Source organism: Symphalangus syndactylus, chromosome 18 (assembly GCF_028878055.3).
Source record: "Symphalangus syndactylus isolate Jambi chromosome 18, NHGRI_mSymSyn1-v2.1_pri, whole genome shotgun sequence".
In the NCBI taxonomy this organism is placed as follows: domain Eukaryota; kingdom Metazoa; phylum Chordata; class Mammalia; order Primates; family Hylobatidae; genus Symphalangus; species Symphalangus syndactylus.
Window position 1 is genome coordinate 24,492,225 of NC_072440.2, and position 26,476 is coordinate 24,518,700.

The window sequence follows — 26,476 nt, forward strand, 5'->3', positions numbered from 1 at the left end:
GAAAATTGACACAGATCAGTACGCTATCTCAAATCTATAAAGTTTTATCACAAATAAAGAGTACTATAAATGAAAACTGTCAATATGAAATTTCTGAAATGGCCGGTTTTTTTTTTTTTTTTTTTAAATAATCAACATCAAAAGACATATGCAAACAGTAGTTTAAGACTGGGTTTCTTAAATCTGCCAGGAAAGTCTGTGGTGGATTTGACTAGGGGGTGGTTGAAAAGCCAGTCATTTTTGTTTACAAAATATACAGTACTTCTTAATTTATAACTTTATAAATGTGTCAACTTGTTTTACCCTTATGAAAATTTAATAAATTTAGTAACAGCAAAAGATGCATAGTCTGAAAAGAGCATCTGGCACATCATTCATGAAAGTATTCAGTATGATTATCAAGAAATAGAAATTTAAAAGAACAAATACAATCACTATATTCTAAATTAAACATTTCACATTTCACTAAATTTCACTTATACAGCCTGGTAAGCAACATTAGGTCCAACTCTTCAGTGACTCAAGTTGTCAAAATTCATTATCAATGTATTACTTACCTCTTTTTCTTTATGATAACGCAAGAATAGTAGTTTAGATGATGGTATAAACAGTTTTTCTACAAATGATGATGGCAGTTTTGTATTTATCTGTTCAACAATCTAAAAGAATAAAATTTTTTTAAAATGAGCTTCTCAAATCACAAAAAGACATGGAGAAACCTTAAATGCACACTGTTAAGTGAAAGAAGCCAATTGAAAAGGCTACATACTATGACTCCAACTACATGGCATTCTGGAAAAGGCAAAACGATGGAGACAGTAAAAAGATCAGGGGTTGCCATGGGCTTAAGATGGACGGAGGGAGGAGTGGGGAGAGGGAACAAGGAAGGAGTGGGTAGAACATAAAAGATTTTTAGGGAAGTGAAACTATCCTGTATGATAGTGGTAATAGGGGATACATGTCATTACACATGTTAAAGTCCATAGAATACATAACACAAAGTAAACTATAAAATTAGTTAATAATATATCAATATTCGCTTCTTTGTAATAAATGTACCACACTAACACAATATGTTAATGAGGGGAAACTGTTGGGATGAAGAAGGTATATGGGAACTCATTGCTTTCTGCTCAATTTTCTGTGTATCTAAAAAATAAAGTCTTTTAATTTAGAAAAATATATCTAAGCTATATTTTAAGGCCTAATACTGTGACATTAAAGTGTTTAGACACCTAAATAGGACACACGTATTTTACAGTTATCATGGGCATTTTTTCACATTAGCAAAAAGAGGTGTAATTCTGGCAGAAATGCTCAGCAGGATGTCATCTAGAATTTGCTTTAAAATAATCCAGTTGGAGGCCGGGCGCGGTGGCTCACGCTTGTAATCCCAGCACTTTGGGAGGCCGAGGCGGGTGGATCACGAGGTCAGGAGATCGAGACCACAGTGAAACCCCGTCTCTACTAAAAATACAGAAAATTAGCCGGGCGTGGTGGCGGGCGCCTGTAGTCCCAGCTACTTGGAGAGGCTGAGGCAGGAGAATGGCGTGAACCCGGGAGGCGGAGCTTGCAGTGAGCCGAGATCGCGCCACTGCACTCCAGCCTGGGCGACAGAGCGAGACTCCGTCTCAAAAAAAAAAAAAAAAAAAATAATCCAGTTGGAGATGAAAGGATAGCAAAGAGGCCTAGATGAAACCAGATGGGCCATTTGTTTCTAATTATAGAAGCTGTGTTAAGCATGTACAAATTTATTATACCATGCTCCCTATTTTTATGTGCTTCAGAATGTCCATAATAAAAGTGGGGGGAGGATATTTATGGCTAAGAAATTAAAGGAGGCCGGCCGGGCGCGGTGGCTCACACCTGTAATCCCAGCACTTTGGGAGGCCAAGGCAGGCAGATCACGAGATCAGGAGATCGAGACCATCCTGGCTAACATGGTGAAACCCCGTCTCTACTAAAAATACAATTGCGCCACTGCACTCCAGCCTGGGCAAAAGAGCGAAACTCCATCTCAAAAAAAAAAAAGAAAGAAAGAAATTAAAGGAGGCCAGGCATGATTGCTCACACCTGTAATCCCAGCACTTTGGGAGGGCAAGGCAGGAGGATTACTTGAGACCAAGAATCTTGAGGCCAGCCTAGACAACGTAGTGAGACCCCTTCTCTCCAAAAATTACAAAGGTTAGCCAGGCATGGTGGCATGCATCTGTAGTCCCAGATAGTCGGGAGGCTGAGTGGGAGGATCACTTGAGCCCAGGAGTTTGAGGCTGCAGTGAGCTCTGACTGAACCGCTGCACTCCAACCAGGGGAATACAGCAAGATCCTGTGACAAAAAAAAAAGAAAAGAAAAAAAGAAAGAATCTGGTGCATAGAGCAATGTTTCCTCAAAAAAAACGAGTAAAGCTACACCGAGACTAGCTATCAACCACTAAAAATAGAGGTCTGGCAGAGTAGCTCACGCCTATAATCCCAGTACTTTGGGAGGCCAAGGCAGGTGGATTGCTTGAGCCTAAGAGTTCAAGACCAGCCTGGGCAACACAGCAAAATTCCATCTCTACAAAATAATACAAAAAATTAGCCAGGTGTGGTGGTGCACGCCTGTAGTCCTAGCTACCTGGGGGGCTGAGGTGGGAGGATCACCTGAACCCAAGAGGGCAAGGCTGTAGTGAGCCAAAATCATGCCACTGCACTTCATCCTGTGCAACAGAGAACCTGTCTCAAAAAAAAACTGCATTAAAAATAAAAGTAAATAGACACTAAAATGAAAGCATAGATTATAAGACTGATGAATGTACTCTAAAAAATAATATAATAAAGCAAAACCCTTATTTTTTTTCTTTTTTGGAGACAGGGCCTTTTACCTTGGCTCAGTGCAGTGGCACAATCAGAGCTCACTTCAACTCAAGTTCCTGGGCTTAATCAATCTTCCTCCCTCAGCCTCCCGAGTAGCTAGGACTACAGGTGCACACCACTACACCAAGCTAATTTTTGACTTTTTGTACAGATGGGGTCTCACTACATTGCCCAAGCTGTGCCAGAATTCCTGGATGCAAGCAATCCTTCTGCTTTGGCCTCCCAAAGTGCTGGGATTACAAGCAGGAGCCACCATGCCCAGACAAAGCCCTTAATTTCTTACATATCGATTTAAGGGCCTGAATAAACCAACACATTAAAAAGGAAAAGAATAATTCACATACCAGCGTGAGTAAATTCAAGACTGAGATGATATAATCGGTACCACAAGTCTGGCAATTCTCCAGTTGGTCTAATCCATATGTAATGACCATGTCACAATGTATAGTCATGCTAGGATCCAAGCTGCCGAGCAAAACACCAACACACTCATTAGCAGCTGTCAACACAGCCTCAGAAAAAAACACCTGGTTTGCAGCCGTCACACATCTCATTACTCTGTACAGAACCTGTAAATGGGGAAAACAAGCAGCTTTTTAAAAAAATTCACATGCTTCCACAAAGCAAGAAAATACTTTTTATTTAATACAATTTCAACTGAAAATTAACTGCTTGCCTTGCCAGCAGTCTCTTAATATTCTAGTTCTCAGTAGTTGAATAATACTGATATCTTTAGTACAGTATGTAAATATGATCTTGGCTAAAAAATCCTAAAGTGCTATTATGACAGGAAATGGAATGTGCCATCCTCTATTTCCCATATACCCAACTTCATTTCTCCCAATGTCACTAAATGGCTGAAGCTCAGAATCTTTATCATGAAATACACCACGACAGTAATGGTATTGACAGCACGGGAATAGCCTGCCCACACATACTACACCAAGCTAGCTCTAAGGCTTTTGGGAATCAGTCTTTTAAAACTAAACATACAAGTCACTTTAAGCTTATTAAAGTTTCTATCTACTGATGGTCTCTTTTGAAAGATAAGCACTCTCATGCTTACCACATAATATCTTCAAAAATCATACTATTTCCAATACACACACAAACAAAATCCCCCACTTAACTATAATGGCCAATAATTGTGTACTAAATTTCTAATAAAATAGGGGAGAAAACAGAGCAAAGGTTAAAAAATATTTCTATAATATTTAACAACCAATACATACAGGATTTTATTTAGTCTACCCATAGTTTTCATTAAAAGTATCCTTGGAGGTTGGGCACAGTGACTCACATCTATCATCCTAGCACTTTGAGAGGATTAGCTGGAAGGTTCTCTTGAGTCCAGGAGTTTGAGACCACCCATGTCAACATAACAACACCTCATCTCTACCAAATTTGTTTTTAAATTAGTTGGGCGTGGTGGCTCGCACCAGTAGTCCCAACTACTTGAGAGGCTGAGGTGGGAGGATCACTTAAGCCTGGGAGGTCAAGGCTGCAGTGAGCCAAGATCGTGCCACTGCACTCCAGCCTGGACAACAGAGATCATGTCTCTAAAAAAAACAAATAAATAAATAAATAAAATGGGGGCAGAGGGGGAAGGATTCTTGGCCATGCACAGTGGCTCATGTCTATAATCCCAACACTTTGGGAGGCTGAGGTGGGAAGACTGCTTGAGGCCAAAAGTTCAAGACCAGCTTGGGAAACACTGAGACTCCATCTCTACAAAAATAAAAAATTAGCAGGAGCTATGGTGGGAGGATCACTTGAGCCCAAGAGATAGAGGCTGCGCTGAGTCGTGATGGCACCACCTCACTTTAAAAAGAAAAAAAAAGCTGGGTATGGTGACACTCGCTTGTAGGGCTGAGTGAGGTGGGAGGTTCACATGGGCCCAAGAGTCCAAGACTACAGTGAGCTATGACTGCACCACTACACTCCAACCTGGGTGACAGAGTGAGGCTCTAGCTCCCAAAAAAAAAAAAAAAAAAAAAAAAAACAAACATCATTCTACCATTCTCAAAGGCCTAAAAGATCCCCATAAATCAATATACACCTATCCTATAAATTATGTCCCTTTTATTTAATGTCTGAATTAATGGCTTTTTATTTCAACTCTGTACAGGCTTCAACCACCTTTTAGACATTAAAAATGAAGCAAAGATATTAAACCATTTTGAAACCATATTGGTTAAAAATACCAATATGCTGGTTTCATTTATCTTTAAGTTCTGACATTTCTGCTCAAATACACAACTTACTAAAAATTTTATATACCTATATAATCAATATCCTATTTTATCTAGCAACATGTTCAGCGAAAAGTATCTGATCCTAAAAGCAAGTTTTATCCTAACAGTAAAATTTTCATCAGTTAGATTAAGTCTTTTATGACTGTATCACACATGCTTCTTTCTCCTTATTCAAAGCAGAGTACAATGCCTGGGGTTCATTTCTTGTGTCTTTTCCACTGAACCCTCATTGGATGTGCTACATACAGTGCAGCTAATGTTTGAGGCTGCTGAAGTGTGGCAATCTAGCTACCTCATTTTTAATTTGTTTATGTTCTTTGATATCAGGCTATCAAAGAATATAAAGGCATGTAAGTTTTCATATGAGTTCCATCTTATGCTCAGAGAAGATTACTTTCTGAGGCTTTTCCTATAGTGTGCTATTCGTAGTATGTTGAAAAACTAAAAGGAAACCCAATAATTTAAAAGTAAAATTATAATAAATATTATTTAAAAACGAAAGAATGAGATTTAAAAATTCAGAGTGGCCTTTTGTCATGGGAGGGTAGGGGAGTTGGATGAAAGGAGGATGAGATATAACAGGATTCCTTACTTTTCTGGTTATTTAAGAAAGCAGTCAGACAATATATACATATATACATACATACTAAATAAATGATTAATAACAGTTCACCAGGTAAAGAGAAGCATTTACAATGTAAAACAATTTTATTTTTGAATGACACGTGAAATGCCCAAAAGCACTTACATCTGTTACATATGCCTCAGTAATTGGAGGACCCCGAATCGGGCTGAAGCGTTCCCCAATGCTCCTCACCACAGTACTAAATACCCGGAGAAGCGCAGCCAGCTTTGGTAACGACACTGATGGAGGAGGGACATCTTCATCCACTGATTCCCCAGAGGCCACATGGCTGAGGTCCTAGATGTGAATTCACAGCATTCTTAATAAGTAGTACATTGTTTAAAAAAAAAAAAAAAAAAAAAAAAAACTCTAAAATATTTCAGTCAATTCATTTTAGAATAGATTTTTAGGCTTTTAGAAAGAGAACTGTGGCCCATGAGAATATTCATGACTCTAAATATAAAAATGGGTTTTACCAAATTATTTCAAAAAGCCAACATTAAACCCAATAGACAATAAATTAAGGAAATAATCTCTTATATCAACTCAGAAAGCTGTTGGGGAAAAATCAATTCTAGCACATATGCTCTAGTTATATGTAGGTATAAATGAAGGCGGAAGCTTTTGCCACTCCTGAAATTAGTTTTTGGCTAAAAATCTCATTCTAGGTATTCTCTGAGCCACTCAGCTCAACAGTAAGTCCTCCAAACCAAGAGCATGCATATGAAGAGCAAAGGGAGGTTATAAGACCTGGTCTACAGATGTGTAACTGAGGAAGTACGATATATGAAAAGGACAAGATTCGCAAAAACTGGGATACTAGAACCAATGTATACATCTACCTAAAATTAAGAACCAAAATAACAGAAGAGAATGAGATCTTAAGGATAACAAGGGGAAGCATCTCTACAAACTAGAATGTGTGGCTTATGAGAGGTAGATCAGCTTTAAACATGGGCTGTGAAAAAAGATGTTCTGGGTGTGGGGACAAAGGAAAAAAAACACAGAAGCAAAACATTTCCTTGCTTTTCTAGGAAAGAGTAAACACATCAGTACAGCTAAAGGTACTGAATTCCTGATGACTACAAGCAGCAAAGATGAAAAAAACAAGATGAGGCTAAAATCTTTATGGGAGCCTTGATTGGTTGATCTGAATAGGGGAGAAACACAAGCAGATTCAGATAAGAGATGGCACAGAGTTAAGCCACGACAGTGGGGCCAGAAAAGCCAAGTACCAGTAACAGAGGCTTCAGCAGCACTCTTAAAGCTCCTACACTATATTCGTACAGCCACGAAAGCTGGCTGAAGCCAAGGCTTGTCCTCCAAAGTACGATTCAAGATCTCCTGTACGTATGTAAGAGGAAAATCTTTAGGGGCTTTTGGTGTTTTGTGTTTTTTTTTATAACACAACATCAATTTGCTTTAAGACTCTGAAGACTGGGAACAAACAATAAAAATAAATAACAAAAAATGTCTTTAGAAAAATACCAGCTACCAAGAGTACGTAAAGCTTTGCGAAATACAAAGCTTGCAACATTTCTTTTAGTCTCTCCAGTAATTCTCCTGGTAACTTAAACACATCTGAAATAAATGCTTAAAATATTGACTGGGTGTGGGGGCTCACGCCTATAATCCCAGCACTTTGGGAGGCCGAGGCGGGTGGATCACCTGACGTCAGGAGTTTGAGACCAGCCTGGCCAACATGGTGAAACCCCATCTCTACTAAAAATACAAAAATTAGCTGGGCGTGGTGGTGGGCACCTGTAACCCCAGCTACTCGGGAGGCTGAGGCAGAAGAATCATTTGAACCCAGGAGGTGGAGGTTGCAGTGAGCCGAGATCGTGCCATTGCACTCCAGCCTGGGTGACAGAGCAGGACTCTGTCTCAAAAAAAAGTTTAAAATATTGCAATGGGCTTGCAATTTCTGCTTAAATATGTCAGGAGGTCTGAGCTATTTTAAAATAAGTCTAGCACAATTTAAGATTTTTTTCTTAACCAAAATTTTAAGAAACAGCTTTCTATATACTCACCTCAGCATATGCTTCCATGTCTTCTAGAAACTGACCAAGAAGAGTGGTAGAAAATGCAAGATCAGCTACCCAAAATGGCTCCAAACTCTGCAACCACCCTTGGAATCGTATAAGAAATTGTGAAAGGGTAGGGGGGAAAAAAAACACCAAAAAATCCAAATTAAAAAAGTATAAGAGCCTTGTTTTAAGAGGTATCTGGTTTTCAAGCAGCATACCCTAAAACATGTCCTATAGATCATAAAATTAAGACTGTTAAACATGCTGATCACGATGAACCAATACCTCTTTAATTAATACCTCTTTAATTTCTGCAGAAATTAACATGTAAATGTTATTTACTTACTTTTTCAGTAAATTTCATATCTATATTGTCAGTACACATGACTTAAGACTAAAATGCCACAATCTACCATTGGCCTGGCTAATCCCAGGGCCACATCTAACCATTAAAGGTGTATACTCATCTTCTCAGTGAAAATGAAACAGATCACTATCACCTGAATATCCTATTTTCAAAAGTTTATCACACCAATTAAGTTAGGAGAAACTATGACACTTGAAACAAGCTGAAATGTGCAAATGAGCCAAGCCGGTCATTCACTTAACTCCAAAAAAATGGGAAACAAAACCATTTCTCATTTATGACAATTCTCCAAATTAATCCTGTATTTCCCTTTTTAAAAAAATAAGCAGAAAAACAATAAAATGTTACAAATAACTTGGATCTTTCATTGTCCACTTCAGGGTATTGCCACTACAATATATTCTTACCACATATTTTCCTACCAGTACAAACTACAAATAACTTGGGTAAGTCCTGTCTGTACTTACTCTACCCACCTACTAGTAATTTCCTCTGAAAATATATATTTAGCTAACAAGTAATGTTCATTTACAATAAAACATTTCTCTGAATTAGTTTTCTTGCATTATTAAAGAGATGGTATTGATAGATGGTCACTGGGGGACCACTGCTCCTCCCCGACAGTATTTAAATAACTGGTATAGGCTGCAAGACTTACCAGATACCTGCTGTGTGAGCGAAGGTTTCTGAGTATGATCTATATGCCATCCAACTAATATATCAACTGTATCCTTGATGGAAACAAAGAGAGAGGGGGCCAATCATTTTAAGATATTACTGCCATTCACCTGTGGACCATTTCACAGTAAAAGATCCTAAAAGGAGCATCTATGTTCTACCTACTTGACATTCTAGAAACTTAGAAAGGGGAGAGGGGCAGGAAAATAAAAGAACTACGTTTCTGACAACAATGAAATAGTTTATTTTCTTCAAATATTTTAAGGTATGAATGTCAGAAAGAAAAATGCGGCATTTAACCCTGGAACCTCAAATATCCCTGCTTATATTCAAAGGAGCAGAGGCATGGTTTTCCATCTGATTCCTCAGTTCCTCACACACACAACCATCCCCCTCACCCCATGATCTAAAAAGCAGAATGAGGAACTCACCCTAAAATTAGTGCTGAAAATATGAGGGTAACATCGAGCCACCAAAAGAATGCACTTAACACATTTGCAAAGCAATTCTGGTGTATCCACATTTTCAAGAATAGACTGCAGGCTGGTCATTACAAGCTTAAAAATAAAAGTTACAAACCGTGAACATTCAACAAAATAGGGAGAAAACAAGCAAATTAGGTTCATTATTTACTAAGTGACTACATAAAAAACTGAGTATGAGACCAAGAAAAATAGATTCTGTAGTTTTAGTTAAAAAAAAAAAAATTGACTTGTAAATCCCAACTACTCGAGAGGCTGGGGCACAAGAATCACTTGAACCCAGGAGGCAGAGGTTGCAGTGAGCTGAGACTGCACCACTGCACTCCAGCCTGGACAATACAGCGAGACTCCATCTCAAAAAAATAATAATTAATAAATAAATAAAATAAATAAATTGAAAATATTTCACTCCACTAAGATGTTAGGCTAAAAACACTGTTTTCTCTTCTTCAATGTTTGTTAATATTAGTCCTTTGACGTCAGTTAACATTCGTCCTTAATAACATCTGTTTACAATATCCCTAAATGCTCTCTTTAAGATTCTACCTGTGATTAAATTTCAAATACAAAAAAGTAAAATGGATTTGGGAAACTTTTTTATAAAGTACAACAATTACTTTGCAATCCAAAATATGAAGCAAATTTTATATAATTTATGCTTTAGTATATTAGTACTTGCTTTAAAATTAAAGAAGATCAGTATGGCACCACACATGAATAACATGCAGGCTCAGGTTACCATTATACATAAATTTTTAAAATAAATATATGGCAAAAATAAAATAATAAATAATTATTTGGCATTCCATTAAAAGAATATTTATTTTGCGGCTGTTAAAAAATATTTTTCCCTAAAAAAGGAAAAGCTGGCCGGGCGCGGTGGCTCACGCTTGTAATCCCAGCACTTTGGGAGGCCGAGGCGGGCGGATCACGAGGTCAGGAGATCGAGACCACGGTGAAACTCCGTCTCTACTAAAAAAATACAAAAAAAAAATTAGCCGGGCGTGGTGGTGGGCGCCTGTAATCCCAGCTACTCGGAGAGGCTGAGGCAGGAGAATGGCGTGAACCCGGGAGGCGGAGCTTGCAGTGAGCCGAGATTGCGCCACTGCACTCCAGCCTGGGCGACAGAGCGAGACTCCGTCTCAAAAAAAAAAAAAAAAAAAAAAAAAAAAAAAAGGAAAAGCTCTGCTTTACATAGCAATCTTATAAAAGAAATGCTAGAATCAGAAAACCATCATTTCAGGCTGGGTGCAGTGGCTCACACCTGTAACCTCAGCACTTTGGGAGGACGAGGCAGGTGGATCACTTGAGGTCAGGAGTTCAAGACCAGCCTGGCCAGCATGATCAAACTCCGTCTCTACTAAAAATATAAAAATTAGCAGAGCACAGTGGCACATGCCTGTAATCCCAGCTACTCAGCAGGCTGAAGCAAGAGAACTGCTTGAACCTGGGAGGCGGAGGTTGCAGTGAGCCGAGATCGTGCCACTGCACTCCAGCTTGGACAATAGAGCAAAATTACGTCTCAAAAAAAAAAAGAGAAAAAGAAAACCATTATTTTGCAATAGCCAATGTTATAATCTATACACACACAGACTATCAATGCTAAAAATCATTTAAAAGGCATCTTAGGGGTAATTACAGAAATTTGAATATAGAACACATATGTAATAAAATTCATTTTCTTAGGTATGATTACAATACTCTTGTTATACAGAAGAAAAACCTTATTCTTGGGAGATGCATACTAAAACATTATGAGGTGAACTGTCATCATGTGTATGGTTTCCAGATGCTCAACAAAAGCGTGTGAGAAAATAAAACTGTGGCAAAATATTAGTAACTGGTAAATCTAGGTGAAGTATATATTATGAAATTATTATCGTATTTACAGGTATTTATTTTACTGGTGTATCTATCTTTCTATGAATGTGAGAATTTTCACAAGACCTGGGGAAATGTTCATAATTACGCATGCAGAATAAGCCCAAGCTGGTGGCATTCTGTTTAGTTACAGGTAATTTTCTGAATCTTCCCTCAAATTTTTCTCAAACCTCTATAATCAAGGGGAAAAATGTTTTGTTTTGTTTTATTTTTTTTGAGATAAGATTGCCCATAATGGAGTGCAGTAGCTTGACCATAGCTCACTGTAGCCTCAACCTCCCAGGCACAAGCGATCCTCCTGCCTCAGCCTCCAAGTAGCTGGGACTACAGGTGCATGCCACCATGCCCGACTTATTTTTTTTCCCTTTTTTTTTTTTTCTGATAGAAACACGGTTCCACCATGTTGCCCAGGCTGGTCGCAAACTCCTGGACTCAGGTGATTCACCAGCCTCAGCCTCCCACAGTGCTTGGGGTTACAGGAGTGAGCCACCATGCCCAGTTAAAAATACATTTTTTATTTAAAAAAAAAAAAGAACATTCCCTATATTTCCTTTATATTTTTTAAATCACATATCCAAAATAAAGCATATCAAAAACTGTAAAAAAAAAAAAAAAAAACCCTAATATCATATATTCCAAACACATCAATACCATAATTTAATCACTTAAAATCTTACTGAAAACTAAATCAATGATCTTTTAGGCCAGGTGTGGTGGCTCATGACAGTAATCCCAGCACTTCGGGAGGCCAAGGCAGGAGGATCACTCGAGGTCAGGAGTTCAAGACTAGCATGGCCAACACAATGAAACCCCATCTCTACTAAAAATACAAAAATTAGCCAGGCTAGTGGAGCACTCCTGTAATACCAGCTACTCGGGACGCTGAGGCAGGAGAATCACTTGAACCTGGGAGGCAGAGGTTGCAATGAGATGAGATCGTGCCACTGCACTCCAGGCTGGACAACAGAGCAAGACTCTGCATCAAAAAAAAAAAAAAAAAAAAAAAAAAAGGAATGATTTTTTTAATATATTCAGATACACAAATGTGAAATAAAACTAAGCAGAGCTGGTATTCATTTACACATAATTATCTTATACCATTTGCAATAAGAATTTGGGGCACGTTAGCAAACCAAAAGGCTCCGCGGACGTTGTGATATTTAGTTCTCGTCTTCCTCTACAAATGTGAAGCACTCTTCTATCCAGCATTCCTAGTGGAGTTCCTATTTTCAAATTTGCAAATCATTCTGGTCCTAAGCAATCTCAAAAAACATTTCTAAAAACCAAAGAGGAAAAAATTAGTTTTTTTTTTTTTTGTTTTGTTTTTTTTTTTTTTTTGAGAGAGTCTGGCTCTGTCGCCCAGGCAATGGCACAATCTTGGCTCACTGTAACCTCGGCCTCCCAGGTTCAAGCAATTCTCCTGCCTCAGCCTCCCGAGTAGCTGGGACTACAGGCGTGCGCCACCACGCCTGGCTAATTTTTGTATTGTTAGTAGAGACGGGGTTTCACCATGTTGGCCAGGATGGTTTCGATCTCTTGACCTCATGATGTGCCCGCCTCGGCCTCCCAAAGTGCTGGGATTACAGGTGTGAGCCACCACGCTTGGCTGAGGAAAAAATCTTAAAACTAACTTATTTCAAATCTAACTTCAACGTGTATCCTTTTTTTTTTTTTTTTTTTTTTTTTTTGAGACAAAGTCTCGCTCTGTCGCCCAGGCTGGAGCGCAGTGGCGCGATCTCAACTCACTGCAAGCTCCGCCTCCCGGGTTCACGGCATTCTTCTGCCTCGGTCTCCCAAATAGCTGAGACTACAGGCGCCCGCCACCACGCCCAGCTAATTTTTTTTTTGTATTTTTAGTAGAGATGGGGTTTCACTATGTTAGCCAGGATGGTCTCGACCTCCTGACCTCGTGATCCGCCTGCCTCGGCCTCCCAAAGTGCTTGGATTACAGGCGTGAGCCACCTTGCCCAGCGTGTAAGCCAATTTCTTAGAAGAAATCTCTCCCTCTCTCTCCACATATATGCATATATGTACGTAGCACTGATCCTTGAACAGTGTATCCTTTACTCAAACTGAGAAAGAGGAATTTTAAAAAAATATTTCCTATCAGTAGATAACCCCTATTCTATGTTTCCCTTCTTCAAGCTCCCCTCCAAGGACATTTGTTAAGAGACAATTTTCTTCCCAAGTACATCATGCATTTTTCCCCCTTCATTCTTACCTGCATTACAGATGAAAAGGCTTTCTTTTCTCCTACAGTCTCTAGTGCTTTGTAGGTGGCACATAAGTAGAGGAGTTTAACTTCATCTTTTGCAGATGAGCTAAATTTGCTAAAAATCCACTTGAAGATCTTCTCAGCCTCATAGCTCAGAGAAGCACAAAGAAGGCCAAGACAGCAAGCTCCCTCCTGTCTCAACTCCTGAAGCAATTTGCTACTGTGTTTATTTTAATGCAAACAAAAAACACACACAAAAGGCTTAAGTTTTCTGTGATGACACGAGTAATACATCTTACAAAAGAATGTCTTAAGTGGTTTTTTAAATTTCTATTCAAACTACATAAAAGGTTGAAATTTTCTCCTCTCTAAATACTATATTCTGTCTAGCCTGCATTGCCCTAAAGTATCTGTCTGACATTACTTTCTTTTTACAAAATCAATTATTTACAAACAGTGAGAGAAGGCCCAAAAATGCTGAATTCCATCTCAAACTGTATTAAATAACTCTCAGAAAAGGGCAGCAACAAATAATTAGATAAAACACACTATACATAACTACATTCTACATAATATCCAATATGTAATGACTATAAAATAAAAAATGGTAATAGTTAAATACACAAACTTAAAAGGATAACAGTAATGATTTATGTATAACTTTAATAAGTAACTCTATAAAATAAAACCATCAAAAGGCACTAAGGTTTATGACTGGCTGAGATAAATTTTGGGTACTTGCCAACACTGCAAATCTTTGGGAATCACCACAACAAAAAAATGACCACACACCTCTGGAGACTCAAATAGCCAGAGAATATATGGTTTGGATCCACTCTTACCCAAAGAAGGAAACTCCTTTTTACCTCTATTCTCTAAGCAGTTTCAAATTCTCTAGTTTATAAAAACTAATTTTATTCATTCATGCCTGCATCCAGAGTTTATGTCATTCCATAAGTCAAGACTTGGTTATCCAGTGAGACTAGCAAATTAAAAAAATAAAATATTCCGGCCAGGCGCGGTGGCTTATGCCTGTAATCCCAACACTTTGGGAGGCTAAGGTGGGTGGATCACCTGAGGTCAGGAGTTCGAGACCAGCCTGGCCAACATGGTGAAACCTTGTCTCTACTAAAAATACAAAAATTAGCTGGCAGTGGTGGTGCACGCCTGTAGTCCCAGCTACTCGGGTGGCTGAGGCAGGAGAATCGCTTGAACCCAGGAGGTGGAGGTTGCAGTGAGTTGAGATCGCACCACTGCACTCCAGCCTGGGCGACAGGGTGAGACTCTGGCTCAAAAAATAAATATTCTTTTCAAGTGGATTCCATTTGTATTCAACCGTAATTAACACATAATTAATGCAGATAAAAATGACAAGACCCACTGAAATGTCAATAGATGTTCATAAACAAAGCCAGTGGGTTTGTCTTCTTGTGTATTGTTAAGTAATTTCTAAAAATATATTTTAAAGTCATTTAAACTGAACCATTATTAGTTACTTACCTTTCATTAAGCACATCATGTACAGCAGCCAAGATATTATCCAATTGTTTAACTAGTACCTTTAAAAGAAAACACATTTATAAAAACTTCAAATTCCTATACTTCTAAGAATAGCATTGTGTACTTTTTTACTTGTCTTCTCCTCCAAATTATAATTCAACAGTACTTTAGTTTCTTTATTATTCCCAGTCCCCAATGAGCATGTATCAGGAATGTCATGTTTCCTTTCAGACTATGAAAGAAATTCACCCACTGGAAACATAGAGCTGTGATCATTAACAAAAAAAAAACTCAAAAAGCTTGTTTTATTTACTTTGAAATCCATTTGAAAAATTGACTGATGGATGGAGGGATAGATGGAGAGATATGTGACACGGCAGTATTTAGGGTAAAATGTTAACGACAAAAATTAGATGATGGGTTTAACAGATTCAATGTCAAATTCTTTCAACTTGCTATATATTTTAAACTTCTCATAATAAAATTTGGAAGGAGAAACTCGCTTTGATCCAGATGTCATCTGCCTCACTAGACCATTTTCATTAATTTTCTCCTGCTCATTATCAAGTTCTTTTTTTTTAAGATGGAGTTTCACTCTTTTTGCCCAGGCTGGAGTGCAATGGCGTGATCTCAGCTCACTGCAACCTCCGTCTCCTGGGTTCAAGCGATTCTCCTGCCTCAGCCTCCCATGTAGCTGGAATTACAGGCATGTGCCACCACGCCCAGCTAATTTTGTATTTTTAGTAGAGATGGGGCTTCACTATGTTGGGCAGGCTGGTATCGAACTCCTGAACTCAGGTGATCCACCCGCCTTGGCCTCCCAAAATGCTGGGATTACAGGCATGACTCACCACACCTGGCCCATATCAAGTTCTTAATTGGTGTAAAGAAAGTGAAGAAAAAAATTGAACCCTTCCTATACTTTGTTACATTTCAGTTGTTGTTTTAAGAGACAAGGACTCCCTCTGTCGCCCAGGTTGACATGCAGAGGTGTGATCATATCTCACTGCAACCCTGAATTCCTGGGCTCAAGTGATTCTTCCACCTCAGCCAGGTGTAGTGGCACATGCCTGAAGTCCCAGCTACTCAGGAGGCCACAGTGGGGGATAGCTTGAATCCAGGAGTTTGAGACTGCAGTGAGCTATGATTGTGCCACTGCACTCCAGCCTGGGCGACAGAGCAAGATCTTGTCTTTAAGAAGAAAAGGAAATTACATATTAGAGAGCATTAAGTTCTCGATCATCATAATACAGACTTTCCCCATTCTTAAACTACTCAAGGTAGCATTGCCTAGTTTATTATGGAAACACAAAAATCCTCATATTTCCAAACATACTATACTTACCAGCTTATTTTCTGGTTGCTGAATAAATTCTTTCAACTGCTTTACAGTAGCCAGTCTTCGGTCTCTGTCGTCTTCCCGGGTGATCCTCCGAAGAAGATTCGACAGTCGAGACTCATCAGAATAAGACATCGATCTCTCTGTGAATATATAAACATTTTGTTGTCCATTGAGTATAAATAAGCAAAAGAATTTTTAAATTTTAAAATAATTTTTAAATTTTTAAGATTAAAAATTATTTAAATAATAATTAAAGTATTATAGTGGCTCATGCCTGTAATCCCAGTACTTTGGAAGGTGGGTAGATCACCTGAGTTCAGGAGTTCCAGACCAGCCTGGGCAACATGGTGAAACCCTGTCTCCACAGACATACAAAAAATTACATAAACTAGCCAGCCAAGGTGTTGTGCACCTGTAGTCCCAGCTACAGGAGAATCACTGGAGCCCGTGAGGCGGAGGTTGTAGTGAGCCGAGATCACCCCATTGCACTCCAGCCTGAGTGACAGAGCAAGACCCTCTCTCAAAAATAAAATTACATCAAAAGTCACAGTCCACTGGTCAATAAAAGCTCAGGGAATATAAGTCCTATCACTCTTTTGTTCATCTCTATATTCCAAATCCCAGCAGAGTGCCTGGCACATAACAGACCCTCAAAAAAATATTTGCTGAAGGAAACGAGAAATGAATAACCCTAGGCCAACTGAACACCTCATTCCAGAGGACTGGCTGGGAGAGAAAAAAGAAAGGCCTTAGTAACAACTTTCTTTGGGACCATTCCAAACTGTTTTCAACATGCAGGTAAGGAGCCTGGGTATAGGTAAATTAAACAACTTCCAAGGGGTACGGATAAAGTCTCGATTGAGTAAAAACAGGATATAGGCTTCTACTTAGCATCTAGGTATCCGACTGGAGGAAAGTCTCTTATTCACATTATCATCATTTCCCTGGGATGAAGTTTTGGGGAGCCGTAATCACACATTTAGTTCAACAAATGTCTAATTATCATCTACCACATGCAAGGTATGCCTCCACTAGAAAGGTAGCAAACCACAACTTTTCTCCCCTTATTTTTTAATCACAAGAATAAGCAAACAATAGTGAATACTATTAGTATATTAAAAATGCCTTTAAAAACTAGATTTTTGCTGGGCAAGGTGGCTCTTGCCTGTAACTATCCAGCACTTTGGAAGGCCAAGGCAGGCAGATCACTTGAGCCCAGGAGTTCGAGACCAGCCTGGGCAACATGGTAAAACCCCATCTCTATGAAAAATACAAAAATTAGCTGGGCATAGTGGCACATGCCTGTGATCCCAGCTACTCAGGAGGCTGAGGTGGGAGGATCGCTTTAGTCTGGGAAGCAAAGGTTGCAGTGAAATTACACTAGTGATTCCAGCCTGGGTGACAGAGCGAGACTGTCTCAAAAAACAAAACAGAAAAAAAACTCAATTTTTGCAAAACATTTTCAACTGTGCTATTTACCATAATTAGCCAATACATACATAAACAACAAATCACAAAGAGTCTGACAGTTTCATTTCTAAGGTATAAGAAAAAAACTGATAATAAAAGAAACCACAAGGCCAGGCATGGTGCCTCACAATTGTCATCCCAGCACTTCGGGAGGCCGAGGAGGGCAGATCATGAGGTCAGGAGTTTGAGACCTGCCTGACCAACATGGTGGAACCTCGTCTCTACTAAAGATACAAAAAATTAGCCAGGCATGGTGGCGCACTCCTGTAATCCCAGCTACTCGGGAGGCTGAGGCAGGAGAATCACTTTAATCTGGGAGGTGGAAGCTGCAGTGAGCTGAGATCGCGCCATTGCACTCCAGCCTGGGTGACAGGGCAATACTCTATCTCATAAATAAATAACTACAAGGGGAACGATACACACTGGATGCTTTTGGAGGGTGGGGGGTGGGAGGAGGGAGAGGATCAAGAGAAACAACCAATGGGTACCAGGCTTAATACCTGGGTGATAAAATAATCTATACTACAAACCTTCATGACACAAGTTTACCAATGTAACAAATCTGCACTTGTATCCTGAACTTAAAAGTTAAAAAAAAAAAAAAAAAAGAAACTACAACATCTGAGAGAAGAACAGGATTTTTACAAATCCCTAGCCCTCAGAGTATTTCAATAAGGACAGATACCAAAAATGTCATCAAGTTACCAGCTGGGAAATTAGGCTCTACTTACAATTCTGTCACTAGCAAACTACATGACCCTGAGCCTTTGAAGAAGAGGAACTGTTTACTGAATTACTTTAGAGTCTCTGTTTAGCTTCTATAATATCATAAGTCTAAGGCTTCAAACACTGTTTTAACAAACAGCATAGCCTTTGAATTCATTCCACTTGTGAAAACATAAAAAGAAATCAGTTTTTTAAAAGTTATATACCAACAATAAAAGCTACAGGCACAAAGATTTTCACCAAGATACATGAAGCACACACACAGTATAACAAAAAAAAAAAAAGTCAAAAACTAAATGTCCAAAAAGTAATTACATCTGACAAAGCCCATAATTCAGCTTTACTGATAAATTTCTCTTTAAGGAAAAAAATTATCATTACCTCTAATCCTCTGAACTTTCTTTTTTGTTGTTGTTTTAAGTGCAGTGGTGCTATCTCGGCTCACTGCAAGCTCCGCCTCCCGGGTTCACGCCATTCTCCTGCCTCAGCCTCGGGAGTAGCTGGGACTACAGGCGCCTGCCACCATGCCCGGCTAATTTTTTGTATTTTCAGTAGAGATGGGGTTTCACCGTGTTAGCCAGGATGGTCTCGATCTCCTGACCTTGTGATCTGCCCATCTCGGCCTCCCAAAGTGCTGGGATTACAGGCGTGAGCCACTGCACCCAACAAATCCTCTGAACTTCCAAGGCACTCACCTATACAGTGAGGCTACGTCACAAGGCAGAAATGCTATCAGTGTACTTAACTTTAGAAAAGTGCCCACTCTACGCGGTGGCTCACGCTTGTAATCCCAGCACTTTGGGAGGCCGAGGCGGGCGGATCACGAGGTCAGGAGATTGAGACCACGGTGAAACCCCGTCTCTACTAAAAATACAAAAAATTAGCCGGGCGTGGTGGCGGGCGCCTGTAGTCCCAGCTACTCGGAGAGGCTGAGGCAGGAGAATGGCGTGAACCCGGGAGGCGGAGCTTGCAGTGAGCCGAGATTGCGCCACTGCACTCCAGCCTGGGCGACAGAGCAAGACTCCGTCTCAAAAAAAAAAAGAAAAGAAAAGTGCCCACTCTAGGCAGGGCCCAGTGGCTCACGCCTATAATGAGCAGGCGTGGTCACTTGAGGTCAGGAGTTCAAGATCAGCCTGGCCAACATGGTGAAACCCTGTCTCCACTAAAAATGCAAAAATCAGCTGGGTGTGGTGGCATGCACCTGTAATTCCAGCTACTTGGAAGGCTGAGGCACGAGAATCACTTGAACCTGGGAGGCGGAGGTTGCAGTGAGCAGAGATTGCAGCACTGCGCCCCAGCCTGAGTGACAGAGCAAGACTCTGTCTCAAAAAAAATACACTGAAAACAACAACAACAAAAAACCAGAAAAGCACCCACTCTAGGGGGCAGGGGGAAGGACAGCATCAGCAAGAATAGCTTAATGGATGCTGGGTTTAATACCTAGATGATGGGATGATCTGTGCAGCAAACTACCATGGCACATGTTTACCTATGTAACAAACCTGTACATCCTGCACATGTACCCTGAACTTAAAAGAGAAAAAAAAAAAAAAACAGAAAAGTACCCCCTCTATATATATATCTATATCCTCCACAGGCCCAAGAGTTCAAGGACTTGCTGTAGTAAGAGCCTACTATGCACTATACATTCAATATCCACGATAATTGGGTAAACCTTTTCTGTAAGATCTTATCCAGTCTTCTAATCTTGTTTTAAGAGAATTCTCTTTTAAGATGTACTATAACCTTTCTAGTGGGAAATTAACAATTCACAGGAAGAGAATGTAAACAATTTTTACCTGCACAGTAGACTAATCAACTTATGCTTGTGCAAAGCGTTGGTAAGATGCATCCAGAATAAGAGGAGATACAAGTCTTTGGAAGGTGTATGTGATTGGTCCCCATTTTCCCAGCCTTACCCTGTGATTTCCTCATGTCTTTGGTGGCTAAAGCACGACTGCCATGCTGAACACTGGTGAACTCAGGGCTGGTCACATTGTTAACCCTCAGCTCTTGCCCCAACGACTTCCGACCATAAGTATTTTCCCCAGATCCTCCATTGACACTGTAGCCACCTACAAACAGCAATGTGTACGTTATTTAAATGTGATTGTTCGTTTCATTCAGTCAATTTCCTGATAGTTCAGGATCTTATTACTCAATCTGCAGCTCAACCAGCCTTTGTTTCTCCTACCTTTTTCCTGTACTGTCTGCCTTGAAAATCATTTTGATTTCTTTTAATACGCCTTTGAAGTTAAATTAATTTTATTTTGACCCCTTCATTGGAAAATAAGCAAAGAAATAAAAACTAAATTAAATCAAATTTTGCACCTTGTTTTAAAACTTTCTTGAAGTTTAGAGACAGTAGCCAAGAGGAACTTCAACTTTAGCTAAATATTTTTGAAAATAAAAACAAAAATAGTATTGTATATTTTTTGTAAGAAAACTGCATTTATGAATTATGTATGGAAAAAATTTTAAATTTTAAAAATAATAAAGTGGATAAACGTCCTATGAAGTTTTCAGAAATAACACTGCATTTATTATTCATATTTTAAATATATTAGAAGAAAGCGAGAAAGTTGGGGGTGTAAGAAGGCAGGAAAGTGGGATAGGTAGGTTCAAAAAACATGCTTGTAGCAATAAGAAAATATATATACCCTTTTCGTCATTCTGTATGTCAGCGTGGACTCTGGTATCATCGTGCCTTTGCCGAGACACCACAGCTGAATGTGAAGGTTGCAGTCCATAAGAGGAAGAACCACCTCTATCTCTGGATGAAGAATATTTTAAATTATCTGGGTCGGCTGATGCACTATCAGTTCTATAAAAAGAGAAAGGTTTAAGATTAGAACTTTAAATAACATAAATAAATCTTTCTTTATACAAGCCTCTCTTCTCCCAAATTTTACATTTAACCATTACTATTATATTTAGTGTAATATGTACTATATATTATATGTAAGCACTCAGCTGTCAAGTAAAAAGTCTTTCACTGGGAAGAGATTCTCAATAGATGAAATGCCAACTTTTCAGTCACTTCTACTGTTCTAAAGACCCATTCAGAAATATGAATAACTACTGGGATTAGGGTGACTTTCCTGGTTTTAGCATTGAAAGTCTCCTGTCCCAGGCAAAACAGGACAATTGGTTACTCTGGTCCAGAGTTCTCCTCACATGACTTGATAATAAGAATAATTCTTTCTAAATTCTCCCCCCCTGGAGAGGGTTAATCAGTCAAAAAATTTCAGCCTTTCCTGTCATAAACATAAAAAACACTGGCAGCATGTCAGGGACGGGCAATGTCTTACCAAGTTATTTTCTAAGTACTGATTAGGTACTGTAGTATTGAAGACCCCACTGAAGATGCCTTAATTGTAAAGAGTAGCATTCAAAATTTTAAAAAGTAAAAAAGAAGACATTTTAAGAAAATAAAAGGTATCAGAAATGCAATAAAGTTATATCGGAAAGTTGTAGTTCATAATCTATTTAAAATTTAGGTACTGTTTAGAATAATACCTGATGCTTATTAGTAAACAAGTAGGGTACAGCCAAGGGTAAAAGTGTGTCCTCATCTAAGTATCTGCTCTATGCTTCAACTGCCTCATAAGTAAAACAGAGCTGAGTTACAAGACTTCTCACGAGTGTTACTCTTTCAGCCATCAATCATAAACTATCAAGAAAGAAGACAACAAAATAATCTGTTGTAGCATATGAAAAATCCAAGTAAGTTCTTCCTCTACTGATTTTCTCCTGAGAGGAACAATTTTGAGGAAAAAAAAAAATCACTTCTATGATATTTACTGAAAATGCTTTCTCAACCTTTTAGAACCTGAATCTTTTAGAAAAGTTTAGGACACTGGCAAGGCCAGAAACTAACCTATTCCTCTATGCTTTGCCCCTCCCTCCATGGTGTAAAAGTGACAGCAGTGTTTGTATACTGCAAATATTTCATTTAGAGTTTTATTAGTCTTTCCTTGCTCCCAAAAATACTAAACATAAAACTTTGCATGAGCTCAATCAGTTGGACACCTTGATCTGCACTTACTGCAATCACTGTTAATACAGAATGCAGACAATAGGTACGATTAAACTTGGCTATCTAACTGGTACAAGTCATTACTTATCAAGGATCTCAATCTGAAACTTCATGAAATTCATAACCTAGCATACTAAAATGACGAAGGCTCCATAAGGAGCATCTTCTAATATTCAGAGTTCACTTATTCATAAAGCTAAGTACTTCGAATATAAGGGAAAATAAAATCTATGGAATTTCAAGAAAAATGTATGAGAATATTTTCTGACTATACTAAGTCTATAAGAATTAAAATATTAACTCAATGGACCATAACTTTTTTAAACTAATGAAAAGACATTCCTTATGTATCTAAAAATAGCACATTTAACACGCATCTATATAAATCATAGCATACCATTACTTTCTGAAAGGAGATTGAAACATAAGAGAGCTTATAATCTTTTCTGACAGGGTTTGAATTTTATATGTATGCCACAGTAAGCTCTTATTAGATGAGCGAATAAAATAAGCACTTGACTAATTCGGAAACACAAAGATAACTGAAGTCTGCCAATATTTAAACATATCTTCACTTCCTGTTTTCATCATGTTTACTTATCTCCTATACTACCTTTACTATTAAGAGTTAAATATTTGTAGTCATTTTCTGGTGACACAGTAGTACCATGAGGCAGCAGAGAATACAAGTTAAAAAAAGATCTGGGCTCAAATCCCAGTTCCAGCACTGAAAAGTATGTGTGCCTTTGCACAAATTACTTGATCTCCAAGCCTTGGTTGTCTCTTGCATAAAATGAGGATGATACCTATCTAACATGCAAGGTTGTTGTGAGGCTTAAATAAGATAATGAATTATAAAGAAATGCTTAGTTTGGAGGGTATGTTAAAAGTTATTATGACCATAATACAAAATAAACTCAAAGTTTCCAGTCTAAAAGACAATGTACAAACAGTTCATGAGTATATGAATATAATCAAAAGTTTTTACAGTCAATATAGAGCAACTTAAATATTTCACTGAAGAAACCAGGTAATCTGTTGCTACCAACAATGTGTTTCCAACTAAGAAGCATCTGATTTCACACTAAACTGTAAAACCATGAGCAGCTTCCCCATTGGTTAGAAATAAGGTTTCTAAATCCCCTAAGTTATGAACACTGAGATTTTTTTTCCCACCGAAAAAAATTTGTGTTTTCAGAAATATAACAAAAAAAACTAACTGGAATAGAGCCACTGTCTCAGAAATACCTAAAAACTCCCTAGTTTCCAAATTATTTTAATACAAATTGATCAAAGCATCCCCAACCAGAACTCAGGTTGTAAGCATTCTGAACCTAAAAGCACAAAATGGTTTAGCATTTATACGAAATTTCTATTTTTATACAATCTTGACTGCTTAGGTTTTAGAAAATGTCAATGTCAGGCTGTTAGCACCAACAAGATCATCCCAGTCCAATAAATAGAAAACTGTTAAAGAACGGAAATGAGCACTTAAAATGAGGCAATCAAAGCCACAAAATAGAAACTGCAGATTTGAACTCCAAGAAGCAGGCATAAATGTTAGGCTAGTTAGTTAGAAGAGCTGAAAGGGATATCATCTGCCAGAATTAGTGTCTCAATTTAATGAAAAAAGAAAATCTGTTAAGTCTAAGAATCCTAGCAAGGATCCAAAAATACCTCTACAGCCCCTTTAATATTCTAAAAATATCATGGAGAGAAAAAAAAAGAAATGCATAAATTTCCCCAAAACAATCAAACTGAGGTTAAAGCCTGATGTACATGCCACATGAGAGGTAAGTTTCTAAAGCTCATACCTCAAAAATCGCATACTGTATAATATGGAGCCTTTGTGATGTTTTGCATCAAGTCAATCTGTAAGACAGTAGTTACAATATTAGTGAAGACAGTGGGTTAAAACATTTGTTGTTCAAACATGGAGCAAATATCATTCATGAGTTAGGTGCTTTTAGTTGAACTATGGTCCCATTAGGGTTCATACATTAAAGCAAAAATAGAGGTGGAAAGCCACTCTGTGCCTTACAGGATAAAGAGGCTTAATGTGGCAACCAAAAAAATTTTAGTACATAAAAGAATTTAAATGTTAACTATAACATACAAATCACATGCAAATATAGTTACCACTTATTTTAGTTACCTATTCTCAATATACAGAAAAATGCCATAAATCTAGGAGGCCATTCATTTCAAATGACCGGAATCCTTAGACCTCACATCAACAATCCACCATGTGCTGGGGATAGTATCTCCTGACAAAATGTAGCCTTGCGGTCCAGTTCTTGTAAGTATTAGAAAAAGAGAGAGAGCGTTATCTCTGGAAAATGTGAAGTCAGGGAATTCCCTACTAGGAAGCATTTCCATAAAGCACCCCAAAATGACTTGATGCAAACACCACACCTAGTGGTGTCACTGGAGTAAGCATCATATTACTTCAAATTGCTTTTACCTAGGTTTATTAAGGGATTTTGCTCTCATGGTGAGATCTAATTTGTAATGGATATAAACCAGGAAATGAGATTTGCACTAAAGCCAATGAAGTAGGAATGTACTTATTCTTTAAAGTAGCAAAGATAGTCTCACTGTCACAAAGCAGTTATAGGATATGTTGCTTTCCATACTAATGGTTAATACCACTTGAAAATGATTTACCCTTCAAAAATAAATTCAAGGTTATCCCCTGTAATGCCTCTTACCTGGATTCAAACATGCTTTAATGAGGAATAAGAGAAAGGGTGAAATTAGGAATAACCCTGGGCCTTGTATCATTACATTAGAAACACTGCTCTAAATATGAGTCTGTGGCTAAAATATTAATTTGATAGGCTCAGGGAATTTATTATACAAATCTCTTCTTGCAGAGAACTTTAAGTTCAAATTTAATAAAACAAAACAGAACCATTCCATGTCAAAATTATAAATGAGTATGCATCAGTTTTGCAATATTGAAATATTAAATTAATATAATTTATTGGTAAAACTAGCTTAGCTACCTAAGTATTAAGTGTCTATAATAACCAAATCTTAATTATCCATTTATAGGTGATTTGTTTCCTTTTTTGAGACAGGGTCTCACTCTGTCACCCAGGCTGGAGTGCACTGGCATGACCATAGCTCACTGCAGCCTCGACCTCATGGGTTCAGCCTCTCAAACAGCTGGGACCACAGTGCATGCCACTCCATTTAGCTAATTTTTTATTTTTATGTTTTTTGTAGAGACAGGTGTCTGATTATGTTGCTCAGGCTGCTCTCAAATTCCTGGACTCAAGCAATCCTCGCACCTCAGCCTCCCAAAATGCTAGGATTAGAGGCATGGGTGACCACATCTGGACTGTCACCAATTTTTAACTGTCTGTCAACTAAACAGCCAATATAGACTGATAAAATATACTTAACTATTGTAAAATTGTAAAGAATTGTATCTTGACCAAGGAGAGGTCTGGCTTTTACCTGTGAATTCTAGAAGGTAATCTCTAAACTCTTGAAATGTCATACCTAATAAGAGGGTCCTGGCCAGGAGCAGTGGCTCACACCTGTAGTCCCAGCACTTGGGAGGCCAAGGTGGGCAGATTGCTTGAGGTCAGGATTTTTTTTTTTTTTTTTTTTTTTTGAGACTCTGGACTGTCACCAATTTTTAACTGTCTGTCAACTAAACAGCCAATATAGACTGATAAAATATACTTAACTATTGTAAAATTGTAAAGAATTGTATCTTGACCAAGGAGAGGTCTGGCTTTTACCTGTGAATTCTAGAAGGTAATCTCTAAACTCTTGAAATGTCATACCTAATAAGAGGGTCCTGGCCAGGAGCAGTGGCTCACACCTGTAGTCCCAGCACTTTGGGAGGCCAAGGTGGGCAGATTGCTTGAGGTCAGGATTTTTTTTTTTTTTTTTTTTTTTTGAGACGGAGTCTCGCTCTGTCGCCCAGGCTGGAGTGCAGTGGCGCAATCTCGGCTCACTGCAAGCTCCGCCTCCCGGGTTCACGCCATTCTCCTGCC

At 38.6% G+C, this 26,476-nt stretch overlaps 1 protein-coding gene across 3 annotated transcripts in view; it reads right to left on the reverse strand.

The window, feature by feature from the left end:
- The window catches only part of SMG1 (SMG1 nonsense mediated mRNA decay associated PI3K related kinase), a 119,862-nt gene that overhangs the window by 67,115 nt on the left and 26,271 nt on the right, over positions 1-26,476 (reverse strand). For 2 of the 3 annotated variants that reach the window (XM_063623105.1, XM_055253810.2), the window contains exons 2-12: positions 21,085-21,248; positions 20,344-20,499; positions 16,232-16,368; positions 14,887-14,945; positions 13,393-13,606; positions 9,240-9,365; positions 8,789-8,861; positions 7,767-7,864; positions 5,860-6,033; positions 3,201-3,425; positions 558-659 (exon numbers count right to left, since the gene is read on the reverse strand). In XM_063623105.1, the coding sequence (XP_063479175.1) occupies positions 558-659; positions 3,201-3,425; positions 5,860-6,033; positions 7,767-7,864; positions 8,789-8,861; positions 9,240-9,365; positions 13,393-13,606; positions 14,887-14,945; positions 16,232-16,368; positions 20,344-20,499; positions 21,085-21,248 (1,528 nt within the window). Of the gene's footprint in view, positions 1-557; positions 660-3,200; positions 3,426-5,859; positions 6,034-7,766; positions 7,865-8,788; positions 8,862-9,239; positions 9,366-13,392; positions 13,607-14,886; positions 14,946-16,231; positions 16,369-20,343; positions 20,500-21,084; positions 21,249-24,277; positions 24,336-26,476 lie in introns of all 3 variants that reach the window. The other variant, XM_063623106.1, reaches the window with a different exon arrangement.